Genomic DNA, 11510 nt, shown 5'->3' on the forward strand with positions numbered 1-11510 from the left:
GCATTACAATGTTTATTCCATAAAGCAAGAAGTAAAAAAATTTATAATTTCAGGTGTTTTAACCATATCTACTCTTATTCCTACCCTCATGATGAATATTGTTGGCCTCAATATCCTCTAAAACTATTAACACAAAGATGGGAGAGATCATATGTTGGATGACAGTATTTTTACATGTGTATCCTCAAAAGTGGAAATTGATGCTGATTTAGCTGGAGGACAATTTATTCATAATGAATTTATAAAGCTAAACCGTCCCTATAGACCTGAAATCACACTTAAGGTACTTTTGGCTTATGTCACATGTAGTAGAAACAAAATAATTTGGCCATTCAAGTCCTCCAAATTTATTTATCTAACATCTCATTTTGTATTTTAGCTCTTACTATAGCATCGCAAAAGTCAGGTTTAGTTTCTGTTAGTAGATGTAAAATATTAAGGATACTTTTTCTTGACTTCCAAATATTTGATACCAAATTTTTGTCCTAATCATGGGGAGTAGAGATCGATCGTCTGATATCTGTCCGATATCCGATATCAGACAACCGATATCGGATATCCGGTAAATAAAAAGACAGTTTCTGATACCGGATATCGGATATCAAACGTATATCGACATTCCTATTTATCATGGATATCAGGACGGATATCGACTAGGCTAGGGACGAGGAGAATCTTGGATACCGGATATCGGATTTCGATATCCAAAAAATTAATTCTTGATAAAATAGGTTTAGTTGTTGAAACTTATAAATTAGAATGGGTTGGAGATGAAATTATTCGGCATGTAACTAGAGAATTTTTTAAATATATAATAGCCTCATACAATATATGATATCGCGAAACGAATATGGGATAATAAATTTTAAATTTAATTTGGGTGATGTTTACGTTTAACATCTAAATTTGTATTCATTAAATTTAATTTGAGTGATGTTTACGTTTAACATCTAAATTCGTATTTATTGATGTCTTTTTCTCGATATCCGGTATCAAGAGAAAAAGACATCACTGAATACAAATTTAGATGTTAAACATAAACATCACCCAAATTAAATTTAAATATAGTATCCCATATTCGTTTCACAATATCATATATTGTATGAGGCTATTATATATTTAAAAAATTCTCTTGTTACATGCTGAAGAATTTCATCTCCAACCCATTCTAATTTACAAGTTTCAACAACTAAACCTATTTTATCAAGAATTAATTTTTTGGATATCGAAATACGATATCCAACTACGATATCCAATATCGCCATCCTTTCTGAGAGGCGAGACTGATGATGACATTGAAACGGATGACGATATTATATTTTGGTTGCTACAGTACCGATATTGGTACTGTAGCAACAGATATATGATATCGTGATCCAATATCCAGATATCAGTAAAAATGGATATCGGAAATGTGATTTCCGATATCCAATTCAGCATCTGTCCCAATACCATAATCCGACGTCGGTATCGGGATGGGCGAACACTAATAGGGAGGCTTATATTTTATGTACTTGAGAGAAAATATAGGGTCACATTATAATACATGAATGATACAAAATATCGTCCTAAGTTCAGAAAATCCAGTTTTATTTTCAGACATCTATATAAGATAACTCACCATGCCTTTATTCTACAATATCTAGTAATGATATTAATGATCTCCTCAATCTAAATAATCTGAATAACAAATAAATTATTTACATAAGATGGAATATTGGGCGATACTTATACTAGAGGATTTTAGTAAAAAAGATAAAAAAAATCTACGAAATTGAGAAAATTATATTTTTTTACAGATACCTATATTGACAAAAATTCACCATCCCTTTATCCCCTAGTGTCTTGAATGTGGTTTGAGATATCCATAACCAGGGAAGTCCTAAGAATATTAATGTATAATTTAACTTTACTATATTACTTTGATGGTTAAGAGAAAAAGAGGGAAAATAAGGATAGTAAAATACATTAATTAGATGAGTATTATTCAGGGAAATAAGTATGATATACTTTCTTAGCCCCATTCTCATCTAGAATCAAAAACTTTGTAGCTAAACTAGCGGATAAGCAAAATGAGGAGGATCAAGAGCAAATACCAATTTTAGTGCCTCATCCATGAAAGATAATTGGGACACATGACTGAATACCATTTTTAATTAATAGTATTACTTTATAAGCATATCTAAGGTACATTATAAAATTACATCACCAGATCATCATGTTAAAAATTTCTTGGAATACATGAAAAACTAAAAAAGTAAAAATACATTTGTCATCTTGTTAGATTTCAATATTATTTTGGTAATACTTTGAGTGCCAATTTTTTTTATAAAAAGAGTAAAACGTTTATAGGATCAAGTTACATTCCATTATATAATATTTTGAAAGAATCCATTGTGATTTTATGACTTCTGTTAAATTGGTGTAATTTATTCTATTTTGTTGTTTTAATAAAGATCAGGCTAGAAGAATTTTCATAAAGTTGATGCACCAGGTGATTCCTCATCTTTATTATATTGATATACTTGTTTATTTCCTTTGTTTTAATATGTTTCCATTGAGGAATATGAAGAGTAAATGTTGTGTTGAGTTGAATTATTATGCACATCTGAAAATATTCCAGCAGGCTCATCAATTGTATAGTCTTGTTGACCCTTCGATTCATGTAATTGAAAATATGTTCAAAATAAATTATCAGCATACATTTAATTATGTTAAATCCATATGTGAATGGATATAAACATCTACATATCACTTGAATATGAAAATCACCACACGCTCGTCTAACCACAATATAAGTAAACTTGGTAAGATAAAGTTTATTCTTTGATGTCAGTCATGCATATAAGAAAAACCATAAGTCTTAATTGTATTCTATCTAATAAATACAACGGGTTTATATTATTGAAAGATAGTGTGAATAATTTATCAATTGATACCTTTATGGGAATAAGGGTTTGTCTTCGACAATCAAATTTTAATGAGACCGTCATTATAGTTTTAAGACATTTAACTCGTCAAATACTATAAATCTATGAAAGTTCTTTTTTCACTCTCATTTTCATGAAGTTCAAAATATGAACTAAATATTCTATAAAATTAAATCAGGTTTCTTGAAATTATTGAATAGAGTTGAGTTTGATTATACAATTTTATATGAACATAAATATTTTGAGATTGGATTGAAGTAGTTGTGATTAAAGTGAAATTGATACAGAGAAAAAGACTGATAGTAACCTATTCCCCACATTGAACTAGAAAAGATTGTTTTAAAAATCCTAGATCAGAGCCTAAAACTAGATAAAGGATAATCTCAAGGAAGTTTTGGGAGCATAGATTAGGAGGACCAGAAGCATGTGTCAGTTGGGCTAGCCTTGGCTGAGATCAATAAGAGAACCTATTAGGTATAAATATTTTCAGTCTTAATCACAATTTCATCTTCATGATTGGTGGAATAGATATTTACTTAGATGATTCTGTAATGTTGAGTCTCAAGGATAGAAGATTTCTCAAGCCCAGACCTATTTAGAATTAATTTTGATTCCTAATGTTCTATCTCCCAGAATAGGCTTATATTAACAAAATAGTTATATATTTTAATTTTTTTAAAATACCTAATTCACCCTCCCCCAAGGTCATTCTCTTGATATGGAGACCAAGGTCACTTGATTTATTATTTGAAACAAGATATAATCCAAATAATGATCCATATTTTGATCAAAACCCTTTTATTTCTTAGTGAGAATATATTTTTTCCAAAAAATATCTCAACAATATACCGTTTATTTCTCAATACAATATTGAGGACGTTAATAGCACAGTTACTTGAAGTAGTCGAATCCATGTTTCTTATCATTTTCATCCTTCTAAAGATTTTATTTAATATAAAACTGATCACAAATTCAATTTTAAATTATAATAGAATCACAGTATAAAGTCATTTGTTTTTATAAAACTTAATAATTATATGCTATACCCAAACACTTGTAATCTTCATAAACCCTTTCCTAGAAGCCTATATATAAGAACCTTACTCTTCTCTATTTACTATGAATCAAAATTTGAGTTTTTCTCATTGATTATGACTAAGCATGCTGTCGTGCCTGTGGATTATCTTAACAAGACAGAAAATTTGTGAGAGAGAGAGAGATGAAAAGAGAAGCTCTTATAGATAGCTATAGAGAGTGGCACGCCCAAAGGGAGGGAGATAGTGAAGAGAAATCAGCAACTAGCCAAAAGGCAAGAAGGAGCTAATGTGGACCGAACGGAACATTAATAAAAAGTAGCTAGTAAAATACAGACAATGTACCCCTGATACTCGTTAAGAGAATAGTTGTTAGGCTTAAATATGGTATTAAACTTAGTTAGGATTAAATATAGATAGGAATACATGTAGACAGGCTCCAACGGTTGCAATTTGTTTTGGTGTAGACGTTATAATTTGTTATAACTGCTATAAATACCAATCATTGTACAACTGTAACTTTACACTATAAATACCAACCAATGTACAACTATATACTTATATTTTACAACTATAACTTTACAGTATAAATATCAACCAATGTCATTCACCGAAGTTTATGGAGAAACAAAGACCTTGATCATACATCTTTTTCCCTGTATACTTGACCTCTCATCTCTTCTTGTTCTTAACCGGGAACAGAAGTCTTTCAGATTGTCGTATAAATGCGACCACGTCATCCGTCCGCCAACCTACTAACCTACAGATACTGGAAAGCCGCGAAGCCGCGGCTTGGGAGTCCAGTTACACAATTCACATACGTTATAGAGAGAGGAGAAAAAGAGAAGTTGATCAGTTCCCATTGGACTTGAGTCCCTGCTGCAGACTCACCTGAGAGAAGTACGGGCCTGATGGCCCCGTGGCAAGGAGGGAGGCGTGCGTCCCTTTCTCCACAACCCGCCCCTTATCAAGAACAGCGATCATATCGCAGTTCTTGATAGTACTCAGGCGGTGCGCAACCACAACGCTCGTTCTCCCCACCATGACTCTCTCCAGCGCCTCCTGCACCAGCCTCTCAGACTGGAAATCAAGCGCGCTAGTAGCCTCGTCAAGGAGCAACACGGCAGGGCTCTTGAGCACGGCCCTGGCTATAGCGATCCTCTGCTTCTGCCCTCCAGAGAGCTGCACTCCTCTGTCCCCGCACCAAGTATCGTACCCGTCCTTGAGCCCAGAGATGAAGTCGTGAGCGTTGGCCGTTCTCGCCGCTTCCTCCACCTCCGCCCGCGTCGCCTCCTCCGCCCCGTACACGATATTATCCCTTATCGTCCCCGCGAAGAGGGTCGGCTCCTGCCCCACCAGCGCGACGTGCCGCCGGAGCTCGCGGATATGGTAAGTCCTTACATCCCTGCCGTCGATCAGAACCGTGCCCTTGGCGGGGTCGTAGAACCGTTCGATCAGAGCGATGACGGTGGACTTGCCGGAGCCGCTTTGGCCGACCAGGGCCGTAGACCTTCCGGGGGAGATGACGATGGAGAAGCCGTTGAAGATGGTCACGTCGGGGCGAGCCGGGTAAGCGAAAACCACGGCCCGGAACTCGATCTGACCTGTTAGGGTTTTGGGCTTGTGGGCGTGTGGGTCGGCGGGCTCGATGGCGGTGCACCGGTCCAGGACCGCGAAGACCGAGCCCACCGCGTCGGCGCCCTTGGCGAGGTCCGTGGTCATGCTGCCGGCTTCGCCGATGATGCGGCCGGTGCTGACAAGGATTATGAAGGTCTGGAACAAGGCCTTGGCGGAGATCTCGCCGTGGCGGATGAGTAATCCGCCGTACCAGAAGTCGAGCGCCCAAGTGCAGATCATAAGGCATTGGGAGATTCCTAGGCAAAGCCCGGCGTACCAGGACTGGCGCTTGGCTTCCCTTCCTGGCCCTTCTTGGGCGGCCTTGAAGAGCTTGAGAATGCGGTCTTGCGAGGAGAAGGCGGTGATGGTGCGGACGTTGGAGACTGCCTCTGCTGCCAGCTTGCCGCTCTCGCCTTGGGATTTGGCCAACTTGGCGGACATCTTCTTGAGGAGTACTCGCCGGGCGTAGAAGGAAACTACGATGATGGGCTGGACTGCGATCATGACCAGGGCTAATCGCCATGCAATCACCAGGCCCATGGTCCAGGCCACTGCCACCGCTGATAGCGTTTGAACCAGTAGAGACATCCGGTCTCCCACCAGAGATCTCACCTGAAACAAAACAGCCGAGTTTCTCATCAGAGTTTCTCACCAGAGTTTCTCATCAGCCACGGTGAAGGAGAAGATAGGAAAATGACGACGAAAGGAGAGCGCAAGAAGCTGCAAGCAGCTGAAATGAAGAAAGAAAAAAAAGGAAGCGAGAAAACCACAGTGCAAAATGAACAATGAGAAGCAAAAGTATTATGAACTTTTGTAAAAGAGTAAACAAGAAGATTGAAGAAGAAATGGAGGCAGATGTAAAAGAATGACAACGTGTTAAACTTCCATCCAAGTTTCTTTTCCCCATTAGTTCTCTTTCAGTTGCCTGCATTATTCTTTCATCACATCGCAGCTTGAGGATTAAAGGCACGAAATAATAAAACATATACCTCTGTCCGTCTCTAAACTTGGAACTGTAGTAGCGATATTGAATTTAGAGTGGGAGACGAGTCTTTTGGAAATTCACGCGTGAGTGCTCAATCTCCGAGATTATATTTTACAGTGGATAAAACATACCTTTGTCTACTGTGTGTGCCCCAAAAACTTGACAACTACATCGGCAAATGGAATGGGCATAGTCTCTGGGCAGAAGTAAACTGCATACTCGTTTGAATGTCTTTATCCGACAATAAACGATTAGATGATAGCCTATCATACTCGATTACATATATGTATGCCCATTTAAGAAATTAAATGTGACAGATGAGAGACGATGAGGACGAGACTGGAAAGAAAAATATCAAAGCTACGGATGAAAGAGAAATACATGATTAAATAGAATGCAAGAATAGGAAAGAATAAAGGAAGAGAGCAGAGGAAATTAGAGAAAAGACGAGAGGAAAGTAGAATAGAAAAAAACTTGAAACAAGGCGTTAACGGAGACTAACCACTGTGGCATCTTTGAAGAGGCGAGCGCAAATGGCACCGGTGGAGTTTTCATCCTGGTCGAACCAGCCCACCTCAAATGTAAGGATCTTCGATAACATGCGCTCGCGCACCCGCTTCGTGAGCTGCTCACCCATGAAGGCGAAGCAGTAATGCTGGCAAACGTTGAGGCTAAAGGCGAGGACGAAAAGGCCAACGAAGATCAACGAAGACGTTCTAACACTGGATTTGATCTCGGCATGATCGGTGAGAAAGTAGACGGAGACCACGCTCCCAAGCGCGTAAGCGTACGTCGGATGAATCGCCCCGAAAACCACAGCACTCGCGAGGCCAGCAGACGCTTGCTTCCACTCCGGCGCGTTCATCATCAGCAGTCTCCTGAACGAAGGTAGGGAAATTGTCTTGGGCTTCGTCTCCGCCTCCGATTGGACCTCTCCAAAGGACGAGCTCGAGCCTCTGAAGCTCAAGCTATGGCTGCGGTCCAGCCCATGGCCGGAGGAGGAAGATAGAGCCCGCCAAGGCCCAGCCGCGGCCGAGGAGATCGTCTCCTTGGAGCTGAGCTGAAGCTTCTCCAAGGACGCGTAGGCGCCGGTCGGATGGCGGACGAGCTCGTCGTGGGAGCCGGCCTCGACCACCCGTCCGTCTTGGATGACGGCGATCACGTCCGCGTTGCGGATGGTGGAGAGGCGGTGGGCTATGACGATGGTGGTTCGGCCCACGGCCGCCGCGTCGAGGGCTTCCTGGACGAGTCGCTCGCATTCCGAGTCTAGCGCGCTGGTCGCCTCGTCTAAGAGGAGTATCTTAGGGGCCTTGATCACAGCTCTGGCTATGGCGATTCTCTGCTTCTGCCCTCCCGACATCTGCACTCCTCTCTCTCCCACCTGAGAAAATAATGATCAACGATTTGATCAGAATGCTCAAATTTAGAGGACGAGGACATGGCGATAAAGGGGACGAAAGATTACGAACAAATTACATGAAATTCTGTTATGGTTCAGCTCAGCGTACCATCTAAAGTGGATGGGCAAATTGGAGACGATGCCCATCCCGACTTTTTGTAGAATTTGTTTGGAAAAGATGCGAAGAAGCTTCGGGCATTCAAAAGTATTGGAAAGACGGCGATATCCGAGTGATTTCTGTTGTCATCACGAGAATTTTTGCTGTTATCGGGAAAAGGACGATAAGAAACGCAAGCACTTAGGAACGTTGACGGCCAATAGAGATGACCAACGATGTGACCAACGGAGATGGGACGTAGCTTTCAACCATAAGAAGGCGACACGAGTGAAATCGTGGCGCGGCTCAGAAGGTGCATGCCGTAGAGAGAAATAAAGAAACATAGTTAGATAGATAGATAGAGAGATAGATAGATAGAGAGATAGATAGATAGATAGAGAGATAGATAGATAGAGAGATAGATAGATAGATAGCTAGATAGATAGATAGATAGATATAAATGTGACCAACAGAGATGGGACTGGGACGTAGCTTTCAACTATAAGAAGGCGATGAGTGCATTCGTGGCGGGGACTCGGAAGATGCATGCCGTAGAGAGAAATAAAGAAACATAGATAGATACATACATACATACGTAGAGAGAGATAGATACATTGATAGATAGAGATAGAGAGAGAGATAGAGATAGGAATATAGAGAAAGATATATATATATAGATAGATAGAGACAGAGAGAGAGAGACCTGAGTGTCGTAACCGAGGGGAAGCTGGGAGATGAAGCTGTGGGCATTGGCGGCCTTGGCGGCGGCGATGACCTCATCCATGGTGGCATCCTCCTTCCCGAAGAGAATGTTTTCTTTAATGGACGTAGCGAACAACGCTGGCTCCTGACTAACCAAACCCATCTGCGACCTCAGCCACTTAAGCCGAAGCCGTCGAATGTCCACTCCGTCTAGAAGCACCTGACCTCCTCTGGGATCATAGAATCTCTGCAACAACGAGATCACCGTCGATTTTCCAGACCCACTTCCCCCGACGAGCGCCATCGTCGTCCCCGCCGGCACCTTCAAATGAAAGCTCTTGAAAATCAACGTCTCCGGTCTAGAAGGATACGCGAATTCCACATCCCTAAGTTCCACATAGCCTTTAACATCTCCAATAACCTCCCCGCTATCGTCTTCTGAATCAATCTTCGGCGTTCGTTTGATAATCCTCTTGATCCGTTCCCCGGCCACCACCGCCTCAGACAAGTACTTCACGTTAGAAAGTCCCGATCCGAGTGACCTGGTTCAAAACCCAATAACGAGTCAAAAGAACGGACGGGGGAAGGATAAGGGGACCAAGCTTTGTCTTACAGTCCTCCGAAGATGACAGCGGTGCCGACGGCGAAGAGGGTGCCGCCCTCCCCGCCGTGATACATGACCAAGCGGCTGCCATACCATGAGAGGAAAGCCCATATGGCGTACATCATGCTGTTAGTGCCGATGGCAATACCCTTTGTAAGACCTTGACGCATGCCGAGTTTGACAGAACCTTCCAGAGCGGAGGAGAACTTCGCCATCGTCTTGCTCTCTCCGACGAAAGAGTACACCGTTCGAACGCCGGAGATAGCCTGTTCGGCGATGTTCCCGGCCTTATCGTACTCGTCTCGGATCTTGGATACGAGGCCCATCAGAATTCTCCCGTACATGATCCCGGGGATGATCAACAGGAAGAAGGTCGGCAGCGCCGCCACCGCCAGCCGCCACATTAGAATCAGCGCCGCAACGTAGCTCCCGAAGAAGGTCGCCGCGTTCATGATGAAATTGGGCACCTGGACAACGTTTCAGACTGTGAGCTAGACGTTGGAGATTAACATCCTGCCTCAATGTTAAGAAGAAAAGCAGCGGTCTTGCTATCGAATTCTAACAACGAAGGAGAAAACCTTCTCGCTGAGGACGTCTTGGATGACGAGGGAGTCGCCGGAGACGCTGGCGACGACCTGGGTCGTATTATCAACCTGCAAGTCAAAGTGCTCAATATCCTGGCGAAGCACGGCCTTCACGTAACTCGCCCTCATTCTCGCCGCTTGCCTCTCCCCCGTCCTCGTCCAGCAGAAACCCTCTTCAAGAAAAAGAAAGAGGAGATCAGTTCATGGGAGTCAGAGAAAGAAGGCATGAAAGAGAGCTACCGAAAAACGCAGCCAACCCTGTCCCGAGCGCAAGATACAGCATTATTCGAGCATTCTGCAGCAGAAGTAAGTAAAAGCCTTCAGACAAGCCACAAAGAGTTGAGAACATTGACCCACATAGGATACGGCGTTGATGAAGGTGGAGATTTCGCCGCCAACGCCGGTAGTCTTGCCGAGGTTATTCATGATTTTGCTGGTTATTATCAGCCTCACCGGCAGGGAAAACCCATCGGCGAGAGATCCCAACAAGCCTAGGCTCATTAGCCACACGTCCACCGAGTCGGCGTGCATGAAGAGCGTCCAGAAGGAAGAAGAGACGCTCAACCTCGCTATCTCTCCATCTGCTTCTTCTTCCTTATTAGCCATTCTAGAACTGAAGAGAAGGAGATAGAACAGTCTTAAATGAAGGGGATTCGACCTATTGAACAAGCGCTTCAGGATGTGACACGGGCGACGGTCGGGGAAGTTGACCTCATGCTTAAAGGCGATCGTCGTCGATGACAACTTAAGAGGCAACAGCGGTAGATAGCCCACGGATAACCTATCGCAGTTTGCAATATCTTAATTAGAGGGTTTAAAGTTTGGGCTGTTGGCTACATTATTTTATTGTTGCTTCCCGTTGATATCCAGCCACATTTTTTAATATGGTAGAACTTATTGATGAATAATTAAGGATCTCTTGCATCGTTTTCTTAAGGATGAATAGAAAGAGTAAGGAGAAGATAAACGATAACATATATCAAAGAACATATAAAATAATAAAGTTAATAAAACATACCTGAGTCCATTTCCATCTAGGTCTTGAATTGTGGCCTCATAACTCGTGACACAAGGACTGGCTCATTTTATCGGCAAGAGGAGAAACCACTTCCTCTTCAGTCCATCATAAATTATCCCACCATTACTTTTAGGGAATACTTAACCTCTACTCTAGAGTGGATGAATGAATCCCCACATTAAGTGAAACATCTCAATCCCATTTTTTTCTTAAATGAACCACTCTCTTTATGGATTAACTGAAATCGCAAATCTACAATAACACCTCAACAGGGATGGTGGAAGTGCTTGAATCATGAGGAGATGATGCAACCTTCTCAAGTTGAACTTTGACATAAAACGTTAGATTATGTCCTCCGATAAACAAGCCTAATCTAAACACGTAAGCTTGGCCCCCTTATGGTAACCCATAAGGGGAAAATTTTCTTGGGTGGCTATGGACAGCTGTCCTCTGTGATCGCTTGACATGCAGATCATGTGTAACTTGTGTGATAGAAATACATACAGAAATATATAAAATAAAGGGAATTTAGCACCCTGC

At 41.9% G+C, this 11510-nt stretch overlaps 1 protein-coding gene across 1 annotated transcript; it reads right to left on the bottom strand.

Annotated features, from left to right (window-relative positions):
- Positions 1-4580: 4580 nt before the first annotated feature.
- On the bottom strand, positions 4581-10532 carry LOC144713268 (putative multidrug resistance protein). The gene is made up of 7 exons (XM_078587829.1): positions 10310-10532; positions 10193-10247; positions 9947-10125; positions 9378-9835; positions 8766-9306; positions 7069-7947; positions 4581-6193 (listed from the first exon to the last, which is right to left on the bottom strand). Exons 1-7 carry the CDS (start codon positions 10481-10483, stop codon positions 4817-4819), a joined length of 3663 nt encoding a protein of 1220 aa, XP_078443955.1. The 5' UTR covers positions 10484-10532; the 3' UTR covers positions 4581-4816.
- Positions 10533-11510: the final 978 nt, after the last annotated feature.

This window comes from Wolffia australiana, chromosome 15 (assembly GCF_029677425.1).
Source record: "Wolffia australiana isolate 7733 chromosome 15, ASM2967742v1".
Taxonomy (NCBI): Eukaryota; Viridiplantae; Streptophyta; class Magnoliopsida; order Alismatales; family Araceae; genus Wolffia; species Wolffia australiana.

Bases quoted from the DNA above. Each gene is read 5' to 3' on its own strand.
- LOC144713268 (XM_078587829.1), bottom strand. From the start codon at position 10,483: ATGCACGCCGACTCGGTGGACGTGTGGCTAATGAGCCTAGGCTTGTTG. The intron at 9,307-9,377 runs GTAAGACAAAGC...GTTTTGAACCAG, and splicing joins GCTGTCATCTTCGGAGGACT to GTCACTCGGATCGGGACTTT. The intron at 7,948-8,765 runs GTCTCTCTCTCT...TTATTTTCTCAG, and splicing joins CCCTCGGTTACGACACTCAG to GTGGGAGAGAGAGGAGTGCA.